This window comes from Rhipicephalus microplus, chromosome 10, assembly GCF_043290135.1.
Source record: "Rhipicephalus microplus isolate Deutch F79 chromosome 10, USDA_Rmic, whole genome shotgun sequence".
Taxonomy (NCBI): domain Eukaryota; kingdom Metazoa; phylum Arthropoda; class Arachnida; order Ixodida; family Ixodidae; genus Rhipicephalus; species Rhipicephalus microplus.
In genome coordinates, this window is record NC_134709.1 from 89,850,889 (window position 1) to 89,877,021 (window position 26,133).

The 26,133-nt window shown below is 49.9% G+C and overlaps 1 protein-coding gene across 7 annotated transcripts in view; it reads right to left on the reverse strand.

Annotated features, from left to right (window-relative positions):
* Nucleotides 1-26,133, reverse strand: part of heph (polypyrimidine tract-binding protein 1 heph) — a 161,098-nt gene that overhangs the window by 46,787 nt on the left and 88,178 nt on the right. The window contains exon 1 of one of the 7 annotated variants that reach the window (XM_037432633.2): nucleotides 20,911-21,053. The exons of the other annotated variants lie outside the window; for them this stretch is intronic. Coding sequence (XP_037288530.1) covers nucleotides 20,911-20,913 — 3 coding nt within the window. The 5' untranslated portion in view covers nucleotides 20,914-21,053. Of the gene's footprint in view, nucleotides 1-20,910; nucleotides 21,054-26,133 lie in introns of those variants that run through there. 7 annotated transcript variants of the gene reach the window in all.

The window sequence follows — 26,133 nt, forward strand, 5'->3', positions numbered from 1 at the left end:
TGTGTATAAGTGATATGTTTATCCAGGCGGATCCAGATGTTGCTAACATGTTTTTCTTTACTGTATGTTGTTTATTCATAATAAAGTTCAAAAGTTCAAAACCTAAAGGATGTCCCACTGTTCCCGCACTACACTGCGGCGACTGTGGCAGTGCACTGCTTATGGCCTAACAATACGTAATCCGCATAAATGAACCATTTCTATCGAGTGATATGTGGAGCGCCGAACGAACGATCGAAGTTTATGGATAAGCCAGGCGACAGTGTGGTATTTGGAAACGTTACGCCGCCACCACAAGTCACTTATGGCGTCATCCATTGGCGGATTCGGCGCCGGAGCACGAACTCAGCGCCGGAGCACTCCACTCTGGCGGAGGGCGACAGAAGGGAATGGAACGCGATGCGCGCGTCTTTTTGCATGAGTGGGCACGCTGAGCACAGCGACGACGCTACGCTAGCAAAGCGTAGGCTCCGACACGAGGCGCAACTGACGCGACCGGCTTCCAGTTGGCGCGCCAAAATTGGCACCGATTCAAGGCACGGGGCGCTTGCGACTTCCGGCCGAATCCACCGGTTTCCGCGGAGTAGAAAAAAGTTGCTCCATGGAGTGGATCTCGCGACAGAGCCGCTCGTGATCTGCCAATGGAACATACAGGGAGCACTCTCAATCCCCCAATGGACATGACGATAGTTATAGCGCGAGAACAGAACGACGACAAAGAGACAAGAAGGACACGAGCGCCAACTTCCAACTCCTTCGTGTCCTTCTTGCCTCTTTGTCGTCGTTCTGTTCTCGCGCTATAACTATCGTCATGCCATACCAACTAGCCCAAACTGCCACAGCCCCAATGGAATAAACTTGCTCCGTATGGAGCCCAAGAAAGTATTACAGGAAATGCTCCAAGTCTGCCAAATGGGTGACACCATTAGGGCGAGCTTTGGCTATCACGTGCCAGAAGATACGAGGAAGCAAACAGTATACTGCGTATGCAAGGTGAACCCGCGAAAGAAAGTTTATCCGGACAGGCCACGCGGAAGCGCCGCCTTACACGCACGCGCGCCCAATCATTCATTCATTCGATTGCCGGATGACCCGGCAACTGGTTCCCTCAGCCTTTTTCCCAGCGCACCGATGCACGCGTTTCACCATCGCGGCGGTGCAACCAGCGTACGCCGCCGGGTCGACGAGAAACCGCAACGCCTCGCCGTTCATCTGCGGATCGTTAAAAATGTAAAAAGGAAAAGACGTAAGAATGCGCTTCGCGCCGAGATGAGGTAAGAAAGAAAACAAAAATGAACCAAGGAAAAAAAAAGGAGGTCGCTACACCGGACCAAAAGCTCGCTGGTCGGATCGAGGTCAGGTCGGGGTTCAACCGTCTGCAAAGAAGAGCCGCTCTTTTTTTGCAACTGATGCGGAGACCCATTGAGCAGGAAAGAAACGTTTCGCAAAAAAAGAAAAAAAAAATACGACGTTGGAACGTCGTCGTCGTGACTTGAGCACACCGCGCTGTCTCGCAAAAAAAAAAAAAAGAAAGAAGAATTAAACGGAGTGGCCGCATTTTTTATTCGCCCTCTTAATCAGCCAATGATCAATGACCCTTGCAACCTTACACTTTTGCCCTGTAACGCCAACCCGAGACGTCGTTGCTCTAGCGAGAACCGAGTAGTCCCGGAAATTCGTTGCGAATCTATTGGTTTATTCTGAACGAGATTTAACTCCCGAGTGGCACACTCAGGCTCCTGTCCCTCGTAACCGGCCAATGGAAAAAAAAAAAAAATAAAGGACACAGTCCCCCTACGCCTTCTAGTTCTGTAGATTTGAACGTCAGGAGTACATTGGTCCTCCAGAGCATAGAGTTTCCTAATATACAATAAAGGGAACTCTGGCGCTAGTGTCTATGGGAGCTGCAACGCACGGCACTTCAGCGAACATCCACGGGAGTGATGGGTAGTACACACATTTGTCTAATATTCGTACTTTTGGCCTGCTTTTGGCTCCGTGTGTCTTCGTGTGGCTTGAAGCTGTTCTCTCACAAAACAAAAATCGGCAAATGTTCAGCGATTACGCTTCACCACCCTATTTTTTTTTCGAATTTTCTTTCCCGATTGGGTCACCAAGTTCAAAAGGATTAAATCTTTCGTTCAAAACAAAATGGAAACACCGCAATAAACGAAGCCACAAGTACGATTTGCCGCCCGCAAGTACGAAGACTAGGCAAATATGTGTACTAACCATCATTTCCATGGTCGCTGAACGATCGCAGCGCCAGAGTCCCCCTCTTGTTAATTTTCGGAAACTATGCTACAGAGAGACCACAGACATTTGCATGGTCTGCTCTTACATGGCCTTAACACAAAGGGGGGCGCTGTGATCCCCCTCCGCGCACGGCTATGAGAGAAACGACTGTTATGCAGAAGTTCCTACTTGTTTTTTTTTTTTCGTAAGAAAAAGTCTCCAAACTTCCGTAATATTTGAACTTCTCTCTATTACTGATGCACTTTCTGGCAGTGAAACCCAGTTGCAACAAGGGGCGTTCCTAGAAACTATGCAACAACTGTTAGACCTTGCTTGCTACCAACTCTTTCAGAGAGACAGTCACGGCGCTGCACTATTTTTTTTTTTTCTAAACCATTCAGCACCAACTCTTCCCTTAGGAAACAGACGTTTTGCGATAAAAGAGGGTGTTCAGACTGAACAGCCTCTTTCTGTTTCATTCCATTGTCTAGCCATGCTGCACAAGCGTCACCTTGTTGTCGCAAACGGGCAGACGACCAATACTGAATGGGGTACTGTTGGAAGGTCCTGCTCTCGTCCGAGGACCGGGTTTCGCAGTTAGATGCGGTGACTGTTCTGTCAATGTCATCGCGGCGAGAGGCACGGCCGTGTGGACGTGACAAAGGCACTTGCTAGTAAAGTATTTCTCTGTCTGTATACCAGAACAAGGTTAGAGTCTTGTCGGTTAAAAATGTGTTTAGCGCTGTGTGAAAATGTGTTTGACACGATGGGATGAGGCAGAAAACTCGGGCACGCACAGACGGAGAACCACTGGGGAGAAAAACAGTTTTGTTGAGAATAATGACGGCGAACAAGCGCAATCTAGGCCTAGCTTGTTAATTTATACTGCCGATTCAACAAATGTCCTCGAGCTTTCGCTCATCTTATCCTACAATTGGCAAAAAAAGGGGGGGGGGGCACGAACGTCCCTGCAGAAGCGCACGCCTTCCGATTATAGCTGTCGATAACATTTTGGGCAGGCTTTATGCCGCACCTCGAAGAATGCGGCCTTCCGCGAGCTTCCCTGTGCTATATGGAGGCCCACCACTACCACCCGCAGATCCACCATATCCGGGTAGGTGGGCGGGATGATGGAGGGCGCTGGAGATACATCGGCGCACAAGACGAGCGCCACCGCATCGCGGGGCGCAGACCATCAGCGAAAGGCCGCGCCCCCGTCAACAATGGATCTGACGATCATCGCTTCACTTTGTTTCTCGTTTTTTCCCTCTCTAAGGGAGGCTTTCTACGGGCCAAACGTCCCGGACTTCGCCAATCGCGGCATCCTGCAGACGTTTCACACAATAGTTCACACCAAAGAAGTTGAAAGAACTGGGTATAGGAATAACTGGGCTAAGGACACTGCGCATAGAATCGGTCAAGGAGACAATTTACACTCTACAATCCTACGTACGGCACGTTGTAGAGCACGGTGTCTGAATCACTTAGCTACCGCAGCCACTGTTTTATTTTTATTTTTCAAAATTATGCAAGGGCCAGCGCAGAGAACGGCATTAAACCTGATTTGAAATGACCCCACAAAATGTAAGTGTTGCATTTTAACCTAATTGCAAGCACAAAATACTAAGACCCGGAATAATAAATACAAAAAATCTTGAGATTATCATATCGTTAGCTCTCATTTTCCCAATCGTTTTCGTGATCTTACGGCGTGTCAAGTGCGCAAAAACAATAAGTAGGGCAAATATAAGCGAAGCTGGTTCGTCCATGTGTCTTTCATTTTTGTTTGTGAAGCACACTGCGGGAACATAAAGTACAAGTAAACCGAGCGACAAAGGTAAGGTTGGTATATTCGTATTTGCCGTCTCAAATGGCGCCACCCCACAGGACGCGGCGACACGATTTTCGCCTTCTTTCATCCAAGCCGCACAGCGTCGGGGAAGGCCGGAGGTTACCGCTGCCCCCCTCGCCAACAAGCCCCGCCGAATATGTGGGTCGCGCACAACGAAGTACAACACCCCGACGTGGAGGTCGGCGGTGGTACCCCCTGGAGGAATGCGCCGCATATCTCCTTACTGCTGGCAGACATACGCCCGCCTTCTCTTTCTTCCTGGAAGGTCGGTTGGAGTAACGAAGACCCCCCCCCTCTCTCTCTCTCTTTCATAAGTAGCGACAATCATTACAGTGCCACCAACGAAAAGTAGACACCTAACCTTTCCCAACGCCCGATGAAAAGCGGTGGTCGTGTCCGCTCACTAGTGGCGGGGGATTAGCGGGGGTGCCCATCGCGTTCGTATTGTCACGCGTATGTGCCAGTGGTGACGACAACGAAGCAGTGCGAGTGTCCTTGGCCGAGGGCAAAAGACGAAGATTGTCCGCTTAAAGGTCCGTGGCTAATCCACTTGAAACGAACGTGGCTTTGTGAATGTTCGAAGTTGGGAAGAACGTGGCGGTAGGGGCAGTGGTTTTGAAGTGGGAAATTAGGAGAACGGTGTGCACACCGCAACTGTCTCACAGGGGAGGACACCTCAGCAGTAGAGCATCTGGAAGATAGATAAACAAAAAGAGGGTGCACCGGCTGCGCTTGAGAAGGAGAGAGTCGGGAGAGGAAACGCATAACCATTTAATACTCAAGCTATATTGAAGAACTATGGTAAAGGTACGAACCCAGTGTCGCTGGGTTCGTACCTTTACTTCGGCCTCCTCACGTTCGGCCTCCTCACGGGAGGGTTCGGCCTCCTCACGCTATCTCATCGCACTTATTTCGAAACGTCCACGGCGACCCACACGGAACACACATGATGGTGACCGTTTAATGCGAGTGCCATCACCACAGCTACGTTGAAATTACACCTAAATATGCCCGTTCAAGCGAGTAAACGCTGCTCATGCAAAAGCAACCTGTTGCATCTTTGATGAGGCGCACGTTCAAGTGACCATTGTTTCAACTTGTTTAAAACACCGCCGTTATGGGTTATTATTAATAGGAGTATGAAGAAAACAAGTTGATCGTTTTTTTTTTCGTGATGTCACGCCGAAATCACTCTACCTTTGATTTGTCAACTTGACATGAGAGATTTCGAACAAAATTCTTATTTCAGCTACGTGGGGTCAACCAAGTTCCTTGAAACTTGGTATGCTCGGGCTTCCATAAAAGGGCAATGGACTTTTATTTTTGTGCCAATTAAGAAACTATGTAGGCACCGGCAGACGCGGTGAAAATGTGACAAACCAAGTTCGTGCGGGAATTTCGGGGACGGGAGGGGGCGCCACCTGCGTATCCCTTTCGCACGCTTTCTGGCGTTTTAGGGGCAAGCGTCGTAGTGCTGTCGGTATTGTTAAATAGAAACAAAGAGGAAGATTAAAACAGTTTAGACTGAAGAACTTATTTGTGAGCCTTAGTGTCGTTGTTTCAACATTATAAGTGATAATATAAGGATATAAATCAAGATTCGGGTCACACTTTCAACTTCTACGCCTACACTGCCGCACGTGGCGTCATAGGTATCAGTGCTTTTCTTTTGCGTGGGGGGGGGGGGGGGGGGGGGGACGGTGACTCAATGATGTTTCCCGAGACTTTTTTTTAAGCTTGTAGCCGCATTAGAAGAGCACGTACTTCACTATTACCGATTAGCACCTGCATATGATTTAGTAGTTGACGTCAGAGTCCATGGCGCCACGGTATCTGGTGCAGGAATGCCGCCATCCGGGTCTTCTTTTCGTGCGGTTCATCGCTTAGTAAGCTTCTCGCGCTGGAAGTGACGTTCTCGGCATTGCGCCATCGTAATTCACGAATACGAGAAGATTCGCATATCTTTGCACCACCTGTGTCGTCCTTTCTAGTTCTACGCGCTGTTATACGAGTTGAAATGAACCAACTAGCCCAGCAACCAACCATCCTTTAGTGTGAGGTTGTTTTCATGTTTTCACTAACCGTGTCACTAAGTTAATCGTTGATATTCTTTCTTCTCATCGTATGGGTGCGCAGAGGAGAGAAGATGCGGGACTCTAGTGAACTATAGGCAGGACAAGAATACACAAAAAAAAAGAACCAGAGGAATTCTCCGACTGGCTACAGCGCAGTGGAATCTTACTGATACGATTCTAAATCATACGACTTCTGCGTAAGTTATTTCAGGCTACCGCGAAAATAACGTACCAACGGCCAAAGCCACCCCTATTTTGGCCGTTCTCCTAGGGATGGCCAAGTTGCGGTACAACTGGGTAGCTGTGCACCGAGTGTGAACGACAGCGCGGGCGCTTCCTCGGACCGGCGGAATCGGCTGGAAGGAAATAAAACATAACAAAAAACATCACTGTTTATCAGTGAGTGTGCATGTATACGGCCGTGACAACCACGTCCCGTGAATGGAACACGCCCGGCAGCGCACGTAACGAAAAAAAAATCGTAATGCAAGAGCGACCGACGACCATAGAGCCAAGAATAGCCGGCAGAATAGGGGGCACAATTAAAGGAACACGAGAGACACGCACTCAGACAGAGAAGGGAAAAAGAGCCACGTGCAACGAAAAGGCGGCGGGCAGGTTGCCGCCGCTCGCCGCACCTCCGCTGGCAAGACACGCAGCCGCGATCTCCACGCTCCTTCTCCCCTATTTCAAAGAAAAAGGAAATGAAAGCACACGAGAGAGAGAGAGGTGCCGCTTGGCTGCCTGCAGGCGCGCGCCTCGCCTCCTCGACACAGACAGGAAAGCACTTTTAACCTCGGCCAAGGCCACTCAACCTCACCACTGCGCCCCTTCCCCCTCTTCGCGGGCTCTCGCAAGCACACATGAACGCCGCTGCCACCGGTGCGATGCACTTGAACGAGAATAAAACTAAACAAAAAGAAAGTGTCGCGAACATCGCGCAGCCAACTGCTCCCTCTCTCATCACCCTCACCCGGTGCCCAATTCTCGGAAGCCATCTCCGACGAGGGCGGGAAAAGAAAGCGCGTCCCAAGATGGCGGCGGCGGACGAAGCCGCCAGCGGGACGAGACGTCGGCGACGACAAAGACTTAGGCCGCTATTGTGAAAAAAAATAACGACGCGCGCGATACAGTGGGAAAGTACGCGCAAACTGCGTTAAGACAGTCCCTTTAGACAAAATGGGGCAACGATGTCACAGCCGCGAAAGGCCGTCACGTAGTCGGCAATCTTCCCAACAACCACGTGCGCGCTACCGAGACCTTCGGTTACAGGCGCAAGCTCCTAACGCGATCAACAAAGGTAGGAATACGGCCCGGGCGTGTTTAGTCACGGTGGTACAATACACGCACACGCAAACTTATGCAGTAGGGTTAAACCCCCCCCCCCCCCCCCCCCACACACACACACTAAAAGGTTTGTACGTCATTGTTATGCAGATACGGACACCAGAGAAGAACGTTGTTTTGACGACATTTTTTCTTGCCTACTCGCCCACCCCGTTCTTTTTTGATGAATAATGGATGGAAGATGCTATGAGCGTCCCCTTTATAACGGGGCGGTGACATGTGTGCCACTAGGCTTCCAAGAAAAAATGAAAAGAAAACCTTTTCATTTGGCCTATTGTCTTGTATACTTTAACTCGATCTTACTACAAGAAAAATTGATGTTCTATCTCTGTCTTTTGAGGTTGAGTGACCTCATTTTCCCACTACTTCTGTCCTTTTGCCACCAAAACTAACCTTTGTTCTATTCCTGAGCCAGTTTTTTAGTCGAGGAGGCTCTACGCTTTGAAACTCACACACTAATACTCCCCATTCATGAGCCCGAGTTTACAGGCATATGTGGGTGGCGCTGATGTTCCAAAAAGAAGAGTTTCAAGGATGAATAGATTGATGTGGCTGTACCCTTCGACCGGGCGGCGGCTAACGCCACCTAGCCATAATACTTAGTAAAACAAATTGTTGCAGTGCCTTCTGTACATATGTACAAGAAACATCCAATGTCCGCCATTGTGCATGAAAAGTTTTGAGCAATTGGCCGGCATGCCTAAACCTGGATCACAAGAATGCTCACATGGAAACGAAACGCCCATCTCGCGTTCATACTTCTTTTCACTCGCACGATTGGTGTGTTCTTGAGCGTTTTTAGTTTGTTTTAATGCACAATGGCGGCTCAGCCCAGCGTTGCTGGCATTTACGTAACTCGTCATTTACTCGCTTTTATCACGGACTGTTTAGTTTCCATGTTCGTCTCTAAAACCCAAAGCCTTACGTAGGCTTCCACCCACACGTATACCTGGATGGATATCACCGCATTCAATGGGAACATGTTCCATCGTTTCCTTAGCTCCCCCACAGTAGTAATAAAACCTGCAACATCAGCGCCACCCACATATGACTATAAACACGGGCTCATGAAAAGAATAGGGAGTATTAGTGGGCGAGTTTCAAAGCGTTGAGGGGGTCCTCGTCACCAGAGAACCGGCTCATGAGCGAAAGCATGCAAGGGCTTAGAGCCTCCTCGACTAAAAACTGGTTCGTGAATAAACAAAGAGAATTAGTATAGGGGCCTCGAGGGTGTTTGTCAATATGGTTGATTGGGCGAGTTGGTGATACCAACCAGAATTTCTGGTGAGGGCAGCACCCTCAAGGCTCTGTGAATCGAGATATCGATCCTCTCTATTCTGTTCACGAGACCGTCGCTAGCTGGGAGGCACCAAGCTTTAACACGCCTCTGTTAACGCAGCCGGTTTTCTGGTTAGAGGTACACCGGAGCTCCTAATCCTTTCTGCTCTGTTCGCGGACCGTTTTCCATTTAGACAAGCCGCAACCAGAGGCATGACTTGGTTCCCCAGCTGTTTATCTGGTTAGTGGGGTAATCCACTAACTTTGAGGCACCTGTAGGTAATACTCTCGTGTTGGGACAGCGGCACCATCGTAACGGTAGATAAGCGACAGAATGCATGGAACTACATTTCAAGCCCGGTATCCCCGCCGCACACACATACACATGTCAGCATTGTTACAGCGCAGCAGAGCACGCCTTTCGACAGCTGCTGCAGCTGCTTAACAACCAGCGACGAACATACATCATCGGCGTACGCGACGTCACAAGCTCGCGCCAATCACCCGACAGTACGAAGCCATGCCGCTGGCAGTACGGGCGCAGACGCAGCGTGAACACTAAACCGCTGTTCACGGTCGCTTCATCGTCACTGCAGTAACTAAAGCGCTTTTTTTTTTTTTTAAGTACAACGAGTGCAGGCGACGTGGAAAGGTGAAAGTATACAAAAGAAGCCGCTGACATTCTCTCAGATTTTTTTTTTTTGTTTTCTTACCAACGGCCCCGCTGTGAGTGGCAGAACGTTCCAGCTGCCAAACAGAATGTGACAGAAGCGCAGCTGAAGTACCTGCTGTCTGTCAGCGACATCCCTAAAGGTCTATGCTTGTGTGCGTTTCGACTCATCCTATTTTGTTGCTCCATTCCTTACCCTTGTGCCCCTTACGCCTACGTTCCCCACTGCAGGACCAAAAAATGATCTGGTGACCCTCCCGCCTTTCTCCCCCCTCTCTTTACGTCAACGCTTGTTTGCTGCGCTGTTCTTGAAGATACGCAAAAAAAAATGCCACTGGTGCAAAAATATTGGGGCTGTTAGGACCGGCGCCCGGTCTGACAATGGATCGGCGTTCCTTTTGATGTTCCTTTTGAGTCGCCAAACGGGTTGGCGGCCTGTGTCCGCCATGTATTGTTCCCACCTGGCCGGAGGGTGCGGCGTCCTGCCGCCGCGGCGCCGTGAGCAGTTCGGGAGACCACCGGTGCAGCTTCTTCTTTGGAAGATGACGGCGGCGGCGGCGGCCGGGAATCGTCCCGCTAATTGAACGAATCGTTCGGCACCATTTGAAGCTTGTTTACGGCGGCCCTTTCGATGGATGCAGTCATCAACTTCAGACCCCTCGCCCAGCGACACACCTTGACGGGGGGGGAGCCGCGTTCGTGCCACATGGCCGTGCGGTGACCACGCTTCAGTCTTGAACGTTCGCGTGGACCGTGCGTGCTCGTCACCCTCGCGGGTAATGTGTGGTCCGTGATTGGACGGTGCCCTCTGTACGCGGTCCCCGATCTAGGGATCTGGGGAGGACAGACCCTTTATAATGAGCCCCCACGGCTCATTCGGTGTGCTTTTTCGAGTGGAGAGCTCGCCATGTACGAAGAACGCCACTATATATCTAAACTTTCTTATTGACCTCTCTCTAATGTAAATAAACGTCTGTTCTCTGTTTTCCCATATAAGCATTGCTTCTCGCTATAAGGGACGAGTCCGATGGGAGCCAGCTACCAACGACGAGACCCACAGGACTCAGGTCCCAACAACTGGATGGCAGCGGTGGGATCGAGCTCATCGACCAGGAGGCAATGCTGAGACCTGCTGTCTGGAGGACCTAGAGTCGGACAAAACTGCTTCGTGGCATCACTGACAACACTGGAAGGAACGCGTCCGAATTCATGACTGCATAGGGTGAGTGCACTGCTTTTCTTTGCTGAGATATCACCAGGCTTTGCGTAGGATTGTAAACAAAGCAGTGATTTGGTAACGGTGGACGGAAGTATTGATAGTACGTCAAAGTTGTTTAGTTAAAAGAGTTAGCAGCACCAAGGACCGCCATGAATTTGAAGGGACTAAAAAAACCAGAGTTGTTAGAGTTGGCCCGAGAGCTGGGCCAGGTAATTGCCGAGACGAAAAGAAAGCAGGAGATCATTGACGCCATCGAGAAGATCGGGGCAGATGACGAGGAGCTGAGCGAATGCTTGGAGGCTATTACGCAAAGGAAAGAGGAGCAGAGGCTCCGTGAGGAAAAAGAGGAGCAGAGGCTCCGTGAGGAAAAAGAGGAACAGAGACGTCGTGAGGAAAAAGAGGAACAGAGACGTCATGAGGAAAAAGAGGAAAGGGAAAGAGAACGTATCGATCGTATGGAAATGAAACGCCTAGAAATTGAACTAGCAAAGGCTCAATCAATGAACGGAGCTAGCGCAGTGGCACGAGAAAGAGAGCGCCGAATGACAGATTTGATGCCATCCTACGCGGTAGGAGGGGACATGGGTCTTTTTCTGGTGCACTTTGAGCGCACGTGCGAGAGGGAAAATTTTGCTAAAAACACGTGGCCCCAGCGCTTGCTTACGCTGCTGCCGTGTGAAGTAGCTGACATTATAGCCCGTATGGGTAAAGAAGACGCAGACGACTATGACAGAGTCAAAGCGAGTCTGCTCAAAAAGTACAGACTGTCAGCGGAGGCGTTCAGGCGAAAATTTCGTGAGATCGAGAAAGCCAAAGACGAGTCATACCCAGAGTTTGCGTACACCTTAAAGGTAAATCTGGAGGAATGGCTTAGAGAGGAGGGTGCGCTTGGCGACGCGGAAAAGACTCTGCAGTGTTTTGCGTTGGAACAATTCTTTCGGCGTCTACCTGAAAACATTAGGTACTGGGTTCAGGATAGACAAGGAGTAGATACTATCACGAGAGCGGCAGAGCTCGCAGAGGAGTACGTAAATCGCCGTGCCCTCGAAGGCGAGGATGTCCCTAGGAGGGAGATTAGTAAATATCGGGCCGACAAGCCTCCGCGATGGACAAAGTCGGGTCGGTATATGCCGAAGGAGGGTTTACACTCCAAAGGAAGCGGTGATGAGAAAAACAAGAGAAAGGAAGAAGCACCCGAGAAAAGGGCGGAAGGGCAACAGAAAAAGGCGTTCGAGGCCAAGAAGCCGATAGTTTGCTATAACTGCCAACAGACGGGGCATATTTCTTTGGGTTGTAAGAACCCGAAAGTTGTGTTAATGTCACTCTGTAGTAATGACGAAAACATGAAATTGCTAGAGCCATACATCCGAGACCTAGTCGTGAACGGCCAACCGTGCCGCGTGCTCCGCGATTCGGCCGCCACTATGGATGTAGTGCACCCGTCCTATGTCGAGGAGAGTCAGTTTACAGGAGAATGCGCATGGATAAGACAAGCAGTAGAGACAAACAGTGCATGTCTCCCAGTAGCAAGAGTCCGCATCGAAGGCCCTTTCGGTGTTCTAGACACTGAAGCTGCCGTTTCGGCACATCTCCCAGTGCAATACCCGTATTTGTTCTCAAATAAATCAGAGTACTTGCTGCGACAAAAAGGAATTGGGTTCAGTGAGGGTATCGTACAGGCCTTAACTCGATCCAAAGCAAGGGAGCTCGCCGCTCAGACAGTTTATAAAGATCCGGTGGCAGACGAAACAGCTTCAGCGGCAGAGCCTTCTTTACCTGGCACGAAACTGGACCACCCTATAATGGAGCCTCAAAACACAATATCTAAAGAAAGATGTAAGAAACCGGATGAATCCGAGGCATCTCGAGAAGTAGAATGCACTATAAAGCTGTTAAATGTAAGTCCTACAGAACTGATAGTGGAACAGGAAAATGACTCCACTCTCCGTAACCTAACGCCAGACGCGAAGGAAGGGGTGGCTAAGCAAAACATTCAGTTCACCAAGAAGGGGGGCGTCTTGTACAGAAAGTACACGAGTCGAAAAGGAGTTCGGTTTAATCAGCTAGTCGTACCGTATCCTTTCCGCAAGGAGCTGCTGCACCTGGTCCACGGAGGTTTGTGGTCAGGGCATCTCGGCATCAAAAAAACAAAAGAATGTTTGTTACGAGAGTTTTACTGGCCCGGCTGCTTTCGGGAGGTGGAGGCATTTGTAAGAAGCTGCGACACGTGCCAACGCGTTGGCAAGCCAGGGGATAAGGCTAAAGCACCTATGAAGCTGGTCCCCATTATCACAGAACCGTTTCGCAGGCTAGTTATAGACACAGTGGGTCCACTTCCTGTAACGCAGTCCGGGTACCGGCACATACTCACAGTGCTCTGCCCGGCCACGAAATTCCCGGAAGCAGTACCGTTAAAGGAGCTCAGCTCGGAAGAGGTAGTTAAAGCGCTTTTATCTATCTTTGCACGTGTAGGCTTCCCTGCAGAAATTCAGTCCGACCAGGGATCTGTTTTTACAAGTGCACTAACCTCGACATTTCTAGAAAAGTGTGGTGTTAAAATCATCCACAGTTCAGTGTACCACCCTCAGTCAAATGCTGTAGAAAAGGTACATTCAGTCATGAAACGGCTGCTACGCGCCCTTTGTTATGAGCAAAAAGAGGATTGGGAGGCTTGCTTGCCCGCAGCTATGTTCGCGCTTCGGGTCGCTCCTCACGAATCAACAGGGTTTTCGCCTGCGGAGCTTGTTTACGGACGTGCTCTTCGCTCCCCACTGCGCATTGTTCGAGAATCTTGGGAGGGCCGGGCGGACGACCCTTCGGTAGTAGCATACGTACTTGAGCTGTTGGACCGACTTCACGCAGCTCAAGAACTAGCGGAGCAGGAAATGCGCAGAGCTCAAAACAACGCTAAGCGCTATTATGACAAGACAGCCCGGACGCGAAGCTTTCGAGTGGGGGAAAAAGTGATGATACTGAAACCCTCACTGAAGAATAAACTTCAGGTCCAGTGGGAGGGACCTGTTGAGGTGGTTCAGAAATTGTCAGACACAAATTACTTGGTTACTGGACTGGGAAGGCGTAAAACGCAACAGGTGTACCACACTAATCTGCTCAAACCGTACCAGCAGAGGCATGCCGTTGTAAACATGTCGCTCAATCAACCGGAAGAAATGCCTATTGATTTCCCGGAGTTAACAACAGAAAACAAAGACATTGGCGAGACTATTAGTAACCTGGTAGAGCAGGCGGAGTTGGAGCCAGATCAGAAAGCGGAACTGAAGGAACTATTGTTTGACTTTAAAGAAACATTTTCAGACACACCTGGCAGAACCAAAGCCCTAGTTCATGATATTGAGCTGACATCTTCGGAACCAATTCGTTCTAAAGCTTACCGCGTTTCCCCGAGGCAACGGGAAATAATGGCCGCGGAGATAAACCGAATGCTCGAGCTAGGAGTGATCGAGCCAGGAGAGAGTGATTACACCTCGCCTCTGATCTTGGTTGAGGTCCCAGGGAAAAAGCCGCGACCGTGTATTGACTATCGGAGGCTCAACTCGATTACAAAGGACCAAACTTATCCAATTCCGCATATTGAGGAAAGACTTGAGCAAGTCAGCAGTGCCAATTTCATCTCGACTTTGGATTTAGTCAGGGGATACTGGCAGGTGCCTCTAACTGAAAGGGCTAGTAGGCTTGCGGCGTTTATTTCCCCGATGGGAACATTTCGGCCGAAGGTCCTTAGTTTTGGATTAAAGAATGCCCCTTATTGCTTTTCTGGCCTAATGGACAAAGTGTTGTTACAGGGTATGGAGGACTTTGCCCTCCCGTACCTAGATGATATTGCTATTTTTTCTTCTTCCTGGATAGACCACATGAAACACTTGCGAGCTGTGCTATGTCGTCTGCGTGAGGCCGGCTTAACAGTGAAGGTTGCGAAATGCCAATTGGGGCGCGCTGAGGTAGCTTATCTAGGGCATGTAATAGGCCAAGGCTACCGCCGGCCGTCAGAAGTAAAGCTGGCCGCAATAGACAACTTTCCCCAACCACGAACCAAGAAAGACATTCGGTCGTTTCTTGGATTGGCCGGTTATTATCAAAGGTATATCCCGCGTTACTCTGACATTGCAAGTTCCTTGACAGACGCTCTTAGAAAGACTGAACCCCAGACCGTAAAATGGGATGGGGCCAAGGAACATGCATTTTCTACGCTAAAGAAGGCACTAAAAAGTCAGCCAGTGTTGAGCGCGCCTGACTACTCTAAGCCGTTCATTCTTCAGTGTGACGCCAGCGACCGGGGTATGGGTGTCGTGCTTTGTCAGAGGGGAGAGAACGACCAGGAACACCCTGTACTGTATGCCAGTAGAAAGCTTTCTGTTCGTGAGGAAGCATACAGTGCCTCAGAAAAGGAATGTGCCTGCGTTGTTTGGGCTGTGCAGAAGCTAGCTTGTTACATCGCCGGTTCTAGGTTCACAATAGAGACTGACCACTGTCCCCTCACATGGCTACAGTCCATGTCATCGAAAAACGGCCGTCTTTTGCGCTGGAGCTTAGCTCTTCAACAATACACCTTTGATATCCATTACAAGAAGGGTAAACTCAACAGCAACGCAGATGGTCTGAGTCGTTGTCCCTAGTACCCCGAGGGCTTCAAAACGATTTTCTGCTTTCTATCCTCGATTTGAGGCCCACTAGTTTTCTGTATTTATCCAATCATGTGTCAAGTGTTTTGTTTAATGTCTTCAAAAGTGGCTGATGTGGTGTTGCGACTCGGCGGGGGCCACAGGAATAAAGTTGAGGTAGAAGGAAATGACTTCCACAGGTGAATCTGAGTCTGGTGATTCTGAGTAGAGAGTTGCCGTGTGCTTGCTTGTGTGTGGGTGTGCTTTCGGCGCAGTTTCCGCAGTTCCTCGTTTGTGGTGGGCGGAGAATATGGTGGAGGGGTTCACCTCATCCCTGCGAGCAACGCCCTCTTGGTCGATGATCATCGGATCCAGTGTTCGGGACCAAAGTAATAGAGGAAGAGCCGACAAGCTGCAATACAGATCCCGCTGCACAGTACCTGCTGGCCACTGCACCTCGGGATCTTCTTTCCCCGGCGGAGAGGCTGTTAGGACCGGCGCCCGGTCTGACAATGGATCGGCGTTCCTTTTGATGTTCCTTTTGAGTCGCCAAACGGGTTGGCGGCCTGTGTCCGCCATGTATTGTTCCCACCTGGCCGGAGGGTGCGGCGTCCTGCCGCCGCGGCGCCGTGAGCAGTTCGGGAGACCACCGGTGCAGCTTCTTCTTTGGAAGATGACGGCGGCGGCGGCGGCCGGGAATCGTCCCGCTAATTGAACGAATCGTTCGGCACCATTTGAAGCTTGTTTACGGCGGCCCTTTCGATGGATGCAGTCATCAACTTCAGACCCCTCGCCCAGCGACACACCTTGACGGGGGGGGAGCCGCGTTCGTGCCACATGGCCGTGCGGTGACCACGCTTCAGTCTTGAACGTTCGCGTGGACCGTGCGTGCTCGTCACCCTCGCGGGTAATGTGTGGTCCGTGATTGGACGGTGCCCTCTGTACGCGGTCCCCGATCTAGGGATCTGGGGAGGACAGACCCTTTATAATGAGCCCCCACGGCTCATTCGGTGTGCTTTTTCGAGTGGAGAGCTCGCCATGTACGAAGAACGCCACTATATATCTAAACTTTCTTATTGACCTCTCTCTAATGTAAATAAACGTCTGTTCTCTGTTTTCCCATATAAGCATTGCTTCTCGCTATAAGGGACGAGTCCGATGGGAGCCAGCTACCAACGACGAGACCCACAGGACTCAGGTCCCAACAGGGCGCCTTTGAAGTAGTCATCCCCGCTTCCTGAAAAGCTAATCCAGGCTGTGAAACACGAGGGAACATTGGCAACGTAATTTTATTACTTTGGTTTTCCCTTTTTCGTCGTAATGCGTTTGGCAATATGGAATGCGCCGTGCGGATGAGAATCGGTACCGCGGTAACAGCACCGTTATCAGTAACGTGATAGATACAATGACCCATCGCGGTGGTCTTCTTGTTATAGTGCTGCTCGACAGCCGACTCGGAGGTGGCGGGATTGAGTCCCGGCTGCGGCGGCAGTAATTTTGACGAATGCGAAAACTCTTGAGGCCTGAGGCTAGTTTAGATTTGGGTGCACGTTAAGAACTCCATGTCTCTACTACGGCGTCTCTCATAATCGTATAGTAGATTTCGAACGTTAAACCCCACCAATTACACGATTAATAATCGACCAAGGAGGTACATGCGTAGAAGCTGCTGTACGGTAGAGCGGCACGGCTGCCCGCAAAAATAGGTCCACCCGCATTTGCACTGTAGCCGTGAAAATAGACACAGACCTTTATTTAGATTACACATGTCGTACAGGCACACCGCGAGATAGCAGAAGTCGTTTTTCCTGCGAACTCTCGCACGTATCATCATCAGTGCCGATAGCGCAAACAAGCGCTGTAGCCACTACTCATACCGTCTGCGTCGAGCGAGGCGCGGCTCTTTTGAGTCACCAAGAAGGATCCGTCACCGGACGTCGTAAACTTCCAGGAGGGTTCGACGACGATAAGCGCCCCCGCTGAGCACTAGTACTGATGGAATCACACTTCTCTAGAGCAGCGAAGCGCGTGGCCGTCGACACTGTTTGTTGACCGCGGTTTCTACCACGCGTTAGCTGTCATCTTCCGTTCACGTTTAAATTATAGCACGAGGCCTGGCATGCGGTGTGACCATGTTTTGTATCATAGCGGCGTCGGTTTTTTGCATATTTATGCAGAACACCACAGCTGCAGTGGCCACCAGCTAGGCCCAGATATCCATTTCATCCGTTCCCATTTCTCTTCCTCTACAGTGTTCGGATAGCGCTATGAATATGAATGTTGACCATTTGACAGGTGGGCTATATGCATCGAGTTGTTTAATGTGTGAAACATTAATACACCTATAATGAAGTCACTTTATTATCGGCAACTAGTATCTTCTAATCCGCGACGAAGGAGTGTTTCCCTTTCGTCGCAGCTGCCATCTCACGAGCGACAGACCCTCTCCTGGAACGTACAGCCGGAATTGCACTTGTCTAGATAAATCCTCACCGACGATATGATTATATGTATATACACAAGCTCAAACGCTCACCTGAACGATAGAACGAAGAAAGCCGAACTAGACGGTAAGTAATGGGCCATTGACAGGAGGCCCGAGCATGGCGCAGTTGAGTTTTGTGTCTGCATGTCCACATAGCGCGCCTTTTGTGTACATTTCCCGAGCCGGTGCGTTGTCTGGTTCTCTCTGTGTTCATGGTTCGTATAGGCCTCCTCGCTTTCTTTCGCAACCGAACACTCCGTACGCTTGGTACAAGTCCCGCGACTTCCAAGCGACAGCGCGCTGGCTTGCGTGCACGCCAAAACCACCATGACCAGATCGCGACCGGCTCGTACATGTCGCTCGACAAAACGGGCCAGTGCCGCACACAACACACGCGCGCACAAGTCCCCACCATGGTTGGAATGCTGGCAAGGCCGGAACACAAGTCCCAGCGACGGCGGGCGGTTAAAAACGCTCCGCAGGTAGCAACTCGTAGTTTCAAACAACACTTGTGCTCTGTCTAGTGCACAGACCTTCCCGTATACGGCTCCCCGGTCGCCGCTGCAGTCCTCCCCGGCCTCTAGCAATGGATTAGGTGTTGCCATCGCATTTTACTCCATACCGGAGATTTATTTATTTATGATACCTCAAAGGCCCCTAAAGGAAGGGTTTTTACATGAGGGGTGGGCATATCTACAAAAACAGCTCTTCTATGATGCGTTTGAAGATGGCTTGGTCGGAATGAAGCACTGCCTTGGTGGTCTCTTGATGTCTGGTTGAAGAAAGAGGAGGCATGGGAGACGGTGTGGGCTTGAGGGGGGGTATACGGTCTTTTCGTGGTTGGCCCGGCTTGAGTGGCGGTGTGCGGAAGCAATGAGATCGGCTTGGGGTGACTTGAGAAAGAACTTATGAAAAAGAGAAAGGCGGGCGACTCGACGGCGTGATACAAGGCTGGGAAGGTTGGCTTGGGATTTGAGTTAAGATGAGCTAGAGTTGTAGGAATAGTCAGAAAAAATGAAACGTACGGCGCGATTCTGTACTGATTCAAGCATGGTAATGTGATTATGTTGGTATGGGTCCCACAGGGCGCATGCATATTCGAGCTTCGGCCTTACCAAGCAGCAGTACGTTGGAAGTTTGACTGAGGGGGGTGCTAATCGGATATTACGCCGCAGGAAACCAAGAACGCGATTAGCAGAATTTGTTATGCTGGTTATGAGGGTGTGCCATGATAGGTCAGAAGTGAGGTTAATTCCCAAGTACTTGTAGGTGTTAACAGGGGATATTAAAGAGCCACTTATTATATAATCGCGAGCCGGGTATGACTTCTTTCGATGAAAAGTGAGAAGGGAGGTTTTTGATGCTTTTAATGACATAAGCCACTTGCGGCATCATTCTTCAATTTGACTGAGGTCAGATTGTAGGCATAAAACATCGTTGTTATTGTTAATAGGGCGGTATAGCACGCAGTCGTCTGCAAACAATCGTATCCCGGAAGAAATGTTAGTTGGAAGATCGTTAATGTATATGAGAAAAGGCAGGGGTCCGAGGACCGTTCCCTGAGGAAGCCCTGATGTAACAGGTGTTAGAGAAGAGGAGCGTTTGTTAACGTAGACAAATTGCTGACGGTTACACAGAAAATCACGTATCCAATGAAAAACAAGATGATGAAGGTTTAGGCGAGACAGCTTTAGGAATAGGCGGTTATGGGGTACTTTATCAAAAGCTTTTTCAAAGTCCAAAAACAGCGCGTCGACGGGAGTGTTGGTATCAAGGCTAGAACTGATGTCTTTAATGAGGAGAGCCAGTTGAGTGTCACAGCAAAGGCCCTTCTGGAAGCCATGCTGACTGGGATGAAAGAAATTAACCGAGCTGAGAAACTTCGCAATATGTGAATGAAGAATGTGCTCCATTAATTTGGAGCATACACTCGTTAGATGGGACGATAGTTTCTCGGTGATGCTGGGTTACCTTTTTGGGGCACTGGGATGACCTTTCCCACCTTCCAGTCACGTGGTAGGGCACTAGTGGAAAGCGATTGCTGAAATATGCGATAGCGAATGACACTGGTGATTTGCTTTGTACTTTTTAGTATTTTGGTGTTGATGCCGTCTATGCCAGCCGATGTGTATTCCAAGACTACCAGCCGAAGCAGCGAAAACGCACTGCTTTCTATTGCGTCTTGAGGTGTTTAAAACTCTTCAATCTTGACCGCACATGCGTCCTCAGAAGCGTAACGTCAAGCAAAACAATTCTCCGAACAAACACAGACCTTCGAAAAGTCGCCAACTCGCTGCGGTTGTTCGGGTATCAGTTGAAATCAAGAAGAAATGGACATGGGCCGGGCACGTAGGCAGGATAATTGGCGGTCATTAAGGGTAACTGACTGGATTCCCAGAGAAGGCAAGCGTGTGAGGGGGAGACTGGCAGCAGCAAGCCCAGAATCGAGTCGACTGGCGGAACATGGGAGAGGCCTTTGTCCTGCACTGGGCGTAGTCAGGCTGCTGCTGATGATGAAACACCAGAATTTTTCAAGTCACCTTCCTGTGTGTCTTCTAGTAAAGCAACATACCACTTAATACTTACATATCGATGTTTCGCCTCAGATATGCGTATTGTTTGCTTTTCGATTGACGATCTCCACAAGTACGAACGCGGCCACGTGTTCCAAGATGGCTGGAAGTGAGCAACTCTGGCTGCGTGTCTAAGCCGTGTGACGGACAGACCAAAATTTGTGCCCTTCAAACATCCCAAGAAAACCCGTCGACATTAAAAAAAAGAACACGCTGAGCTCGTTATGACGCACGACGAGGAACAAAATTCACCCCAGCGACGAGATCGGGCAATAAAGAAGGAAATAAAAAAGCCCAGAACCGGAGAAGTCTCATAGCAGACAGCACATTGACCGGCTTTCGAGAATCCGATGGAAAGGAGGCCTCAGATGAGACAGAGAGCGTAGGAAAGGGAAGGCTTGGCGAGAAGGCTATGCAAAGCCGGTCGACAAAACGCGTCAAAGCAAAAACGACGCAACAAAAACAGTAAAAACGAAGACAACAGTACCGGCATTTCGTTTAGTTGATATAAAATAAGACAAGATGAAAAAAAAAAAAAACAAGCACCGGCTACTCACCATTTTTGTTACTTGCTTTCTAGTTCACACTTTTTTTTCTTTCACAGATGACTGGCAACACGCTGGGAAAAGGGAACTCCTCTTCACAAACTTTCGCGCTCTCACTCTCAAAGTAGGCGTCGCACCGCTCACACACCCAAAATAAAAACACAACAAAAAAGCACACGGCGATTCCTATCTGTCGTTGGTACGGTCTCAGCGGAACCCACCGTTCCAGGGAATAAGAAAGCACAACTGCGTGGCCAGAAAAACCGAAAAATAACACCCACGCCGCCGACGAGCAGTGAGGTGGTTCTACATTCGAATCTTTTCTTCAGGTAGGCTGTTCGTTTTCAAACGCCGCAGAATAAAAAGGAGCTCCAGAAAAGGGTTGTAGCTGTGCCACGCCGCTTGAAGCCGCAACGTTACAAAAAGATCTTCCTCCTCGAGCAAAGGCTTCTTTTCTCCCGAGTGAAAAGTTTTTGGGCCTGAATTCCACAAGGCGACCCGGCACGATTTATGCGGGGAGGCGAGGCCGGCTTGACGTAAAAGCAGCAAAAAAAAAAAAAAATGTCTCGGAACACCTGCAGCGTTCAAGGTCGAAACGGTGGTAGGGACCCCACTTTTCTCGCGGTCTCTTTTGAGCAAGAAGCACACACCCGTTGAGTTACGTCAAGTCTCACAACAAAGCTTGCGAGAGCAGGTCGGGTAAGTAGACTTCTTGCGCGACAGGTCTTCGCACACCTCTTTCAATCACGATGCTCAATAAATACGACGACAAACACACGACTCACGTATAACACGTAATAAAAACACACCAGAAACAACACCAGTGATATCACTTATTGCAGTACTTCTGCGCCGCCGACTTAACGAGAAAAAAGTGGACGGGACGAAGCTTGCGAGGTAACGGCGGTGGGTTTCTCTTCAGAACCAAGTAGATAATCCGAGTTTGTGAGTGCAGTAGATTTCATTCGCGTAGATAACAGTTTCCCCGAGGTATTCTTCCAAAGGAGTCCGGCGTAAGTCTGGTTCCAGCCTTGGCAGTAGTACGAAGAATGTGAATGAGGAGGCAATGGGTTTGATGACTTCGGGAACGAGTACGCCGTGGACGAAGCGTTAGATCCCTGGGGGTGGCGGGCTATTTAGCCCGAAGACACAGGCGTAGAGACGACTTGTGACGATGGCCTTTTGGCTCGAGAGGACCGGAGTTTGGAGATGAAAAAGGAAGAGGGCGGCGAAGTGGTTGACGCGCACCTACGAAGTTTTGTGACCGAGAAACGCTCGCTTGATCCGAGGAAGAAACAGTGACAGAAGAGATGACGGGGGAATGGAGTGGGGGAGATATAAAAAGAGAAGCGGCCACAGCAGCGAAGTGCTTGGCGCGCACGGACAGGAAAAACGGAGTCGAGGCAGCAGACGAAAGTGTGCGCGGGCGGCGCGCGCAGCGCGTCCGGTCTAGAGGGTAGACGCGATTGCGACGAGAGCGCCGCGTAGCGCAGACTGCCGCAGGGCGCGTAGACAGAGAGGAGAGAGAGACGCAACGGAAAGCGAGGCTGCGCGCCACTACCACCACTAGCCTCGACGACAGGTGCTCCGAGCGCGCGGGCGTCGTGCCCTCTCGACGCAACCTCTTTCCTCCTCGAAGGTAGAGTGTCACGCTTTCTCCATCAGAGGAAGAGCAGCAAAAACGGCAGGGGAGATAGGGGGAGGGAGTGAGAAAGAGCACACGAGATCCCGCGCCATTGTACGAGAGGAGCGTGCATCGCCCGTCACGTGATGCAAAAAGTACGCGCGCAACATAAAGCTACAAAGAAATTGCGCGCTCTTGCCGTTGCTGCAACAAGCGCGGCACGACGCAGCTCGCAGCAGCGTCCGGCGCGCGCCAGAGCCCCGATTACTTCGTGCCGGCGAGAACATCTTTTCTTTATTGTTTACTTGGCGTCGTTATCGTTGCGCGGGGGCCCCCACCGCCGCCTTCTTCCCGGCAGCGTTGCAGAGACCGCTTTCTCTCTCCTCCACCGCCGCCATTCAAGTGCCGCCGCCGCTGCTATGGCTCGAAGGAGCGCGCGCAACCTTGAAAGCTCCCGCGAAATGACGGCTTCAGAGGCGGGCGATGCGCCCTCCCCTCAGCGGCCCGGCTTCGCAGCGTTTCGTTCTTCATCATCGCGCACGCCGGCGTCGTCCTCCGCCGAATGCGCCTTCTCTTGCAGACTCGTCCCGTTCCGCTTCACACGGCGTCCCTGCTGCCATTGGTCCGCCGAGAAAGCAACCAAACAGGAGCAGCAGCAGCAGGTCCAGGAATGCGGAGAGGGAACGAGCGCCAGAAGAGCGGGCGGCGAGAGAGGAAGAAGCCTGTTTTCGCGGGGTTCTTTCCTCTTCATCAAATGGCACTTGTTGCCGCCAAAAGAAGACGCAGACTCCGTCGCTGCGACTTCCAAGAGCACGCCGGGCAATTCTTTCCTAGCCATCAGCGCTGAGTCACGATGATGTGTGCGTGACAATCCGAAGCCCCCCCCCCCCCCCCCCGTCAATGTTCCGTCGTGGCAGCCCTAATTACGTGGGCCATTCGAGTGAGGCTATGGATTCTTGCCTCCCTACACCCATTCCCTTTCTCGCTTATCGTGTCTGGTAGGCGTTACCACGTCGAATCCTCGAGGGCTGTCTCTTCCCATTGTTCGGTGGATTTTGCTTGCTTGAGTTCTTCGACGTCTTCAAAGACTTCCCAAAGAGTTGGAACTTTCGGGCATACACCAGAGAGTTGCAACGGTCCTGCGTCCATTTCTCCTCGAGCCGAGTCTTTGAATGTTCGATGCACAGAGGTGTTCCGCTCGTCTATCGCTCCTATCTAACGAAACACCTGGGTGGTTTGAGAGCGATCTCCTTGTAGTTGAAAGTAATGAATTCAGCGGGTTAAAGGCTTCACGACAACAAGCAGACATGCAGGTAGTTTCCCTCCTTCCTAATCAAGTACTGCCTCGATTATTCTAGGGGGCAGCGCTTAGCTGCTATATTGTGTGCATTTTTCGGACCCATCGGAGCGCTCGAAAACGACCTGTCGAATGTACCGTAAGATCCCGCACGCAAAGTTCGTCGTCAAAGTTTGCACCATGCAGCCCGGCGCCGGCTTGACATCATCGCAGCAGCCGTCAGTTACTTCGTGGCGTCTTTTGGAGCAAATGTCATTCGCTCAGTGCGAACGCGACGGCGGTCTTGGCAGGGCACTTCGCAGCAAAATGAATTTTGAGAATATCAGCCTTATCAAACATGACTTGCGAACGGTTTGGAAAGGGTCACTTGCACAAAAGATTGCACAGCTGTTGTATCAAAGTGATCGAAATTTAAAAAACGAAAATTTAAACCTGTCACGCGAAATGCGACCTCAGTCAGACTGCTGGGAGAAACAAATAAAAAAAGTGCGCTCATCTATCGGTTCAAGGAACGACGTTGCCAGATAGATGTGTGGGTGGCTTTCAGTGGCCCTGAATATCAGGTTCAAGGGAATGCCACTTCAGCACAACTGGGTCGACAAAACCGGAAAATTGAGCGGCACAATCAAGCATAAAGAAAGCGAAAGATCCGTAAAGAGAACAAGCTCCTCCCGAGTAAACCATCGCATTAACGAGTTCGCAGGAATTTTTATAACAATTCCTTTCTGCTGACTCAATCAGGCAGTTGCGGAGCTCTTGTTACATTTCTTTCAAGTTTCGTAAGTAAGCACAACGAATGAAGAAATGTATAAATAATATGCATGGGTACAAGCGAGGTATCTTAAGCCAAGATCATGCCTCGTTGCCACGCCTCTGTCTTCATGCTGCCTTCCGGCACTTTTTGCGTAGACTTACACAAACCACCTTTTCGCGATTCAACAGTCGATCCTCAACAGATCAAGCGCGGATACTACGAAATGAAGCGATTGCTACGTCACCTAGTATCAAACGATATTCGTGTCATAACGGAACCACCTGGCCACTGTTCCGCCGTAAGGTGCTATACACTTACAACGCACTGCCGGATACTACAAAAGCACTTTCGTGTTAGACAAGTCCAACTTGTCACTTCTCAGCGCATGAGACGTACGTATTCATCTGTCGCAAAGCGGTGCCCACACTGCTCTACCTTAAAAAAAAAAAAAGATCATGCCTGTCACGCAGAGCCTCGGGTTCACTTCCCGACCCGAAAACCAGAACTTTCTAACGTGTTTCCTAATTACCCAATGGAGAGATAAAATTTCGCGAACAAATACAGCGTTCAGTGCTCTTTATGCACTTACTTTGTACACACAGAAGCCAGAAATTCGGCTATAGCAAATGTGGAAACATATATGCAATTTAAAGATACAACAATGCAACAGCAGTAAGAAATAAATCGCTTTACAAGGCATTCGCGTACATTAGCGAGTAAAGCATTTGATCTGAGCCCTATCAGAGAAAACAAACAAAAACCAAAGAAACTGTACAATCACAAGTGTGAGCAGTGTTACGTGAGAATATTTCGAACATGATATTGTCGAATATCATTAGACGGGGATAAAAAATTAAACTCCTGTGGCGAACAAGGAGGTGAATTAATGATTAGTGGGGTTTTGTGGCACAGGGGTCAAGAGAACGAGGGGAATTCAGATAATTCTGTAGGTATCCCAGATTTTCGAAATGGGCCATGTTACCATGCACCCTCCAAATATAAAAAGAAATACCGTCTACCTCGAAGGCGTAGGCAACGTATATACTGACCCCGCGATTACCCAGAAAGGCCCACAAAAGTAAAGAAATGGGAGAGAAAGAAACGAGCACCGCAACGGATGTAAAGACAGCGCAGTAAAACCAGAATGACAAAAAAAAATGAAAATTTCGCTGTGGTTATTCTTTTTGCATAGGGCAGGAAGTAAGCCTGCATCTTAGTGCACTCTCCGCAACAAAGAAATTTAGTTATATTGGGTTTATTGGCGCAAGAGCGACCCAGGCTAAGCTGCGCCTAACACAAGGTACCTAGTGATAGTCAGTATATACATTTTAACCCTAAAGCTCATGGAGGAATCCACTTTCTTTTAGGAAATTGATAACGTCAGACAGTGAAACAAGTGAATCATTTCCTAAAATTTAATTCGGGTGTACCGGTGTGTGGTGTTGAAATGCTTTCGTCTTTCTCTGCTTCAATGTATGGACAGCTGATTAGAATATGTAAGACCGTCAATGGCTGTTGACATTTTTCAATATCCGGCAAATCTTCTCTTCTAAGCAAAAA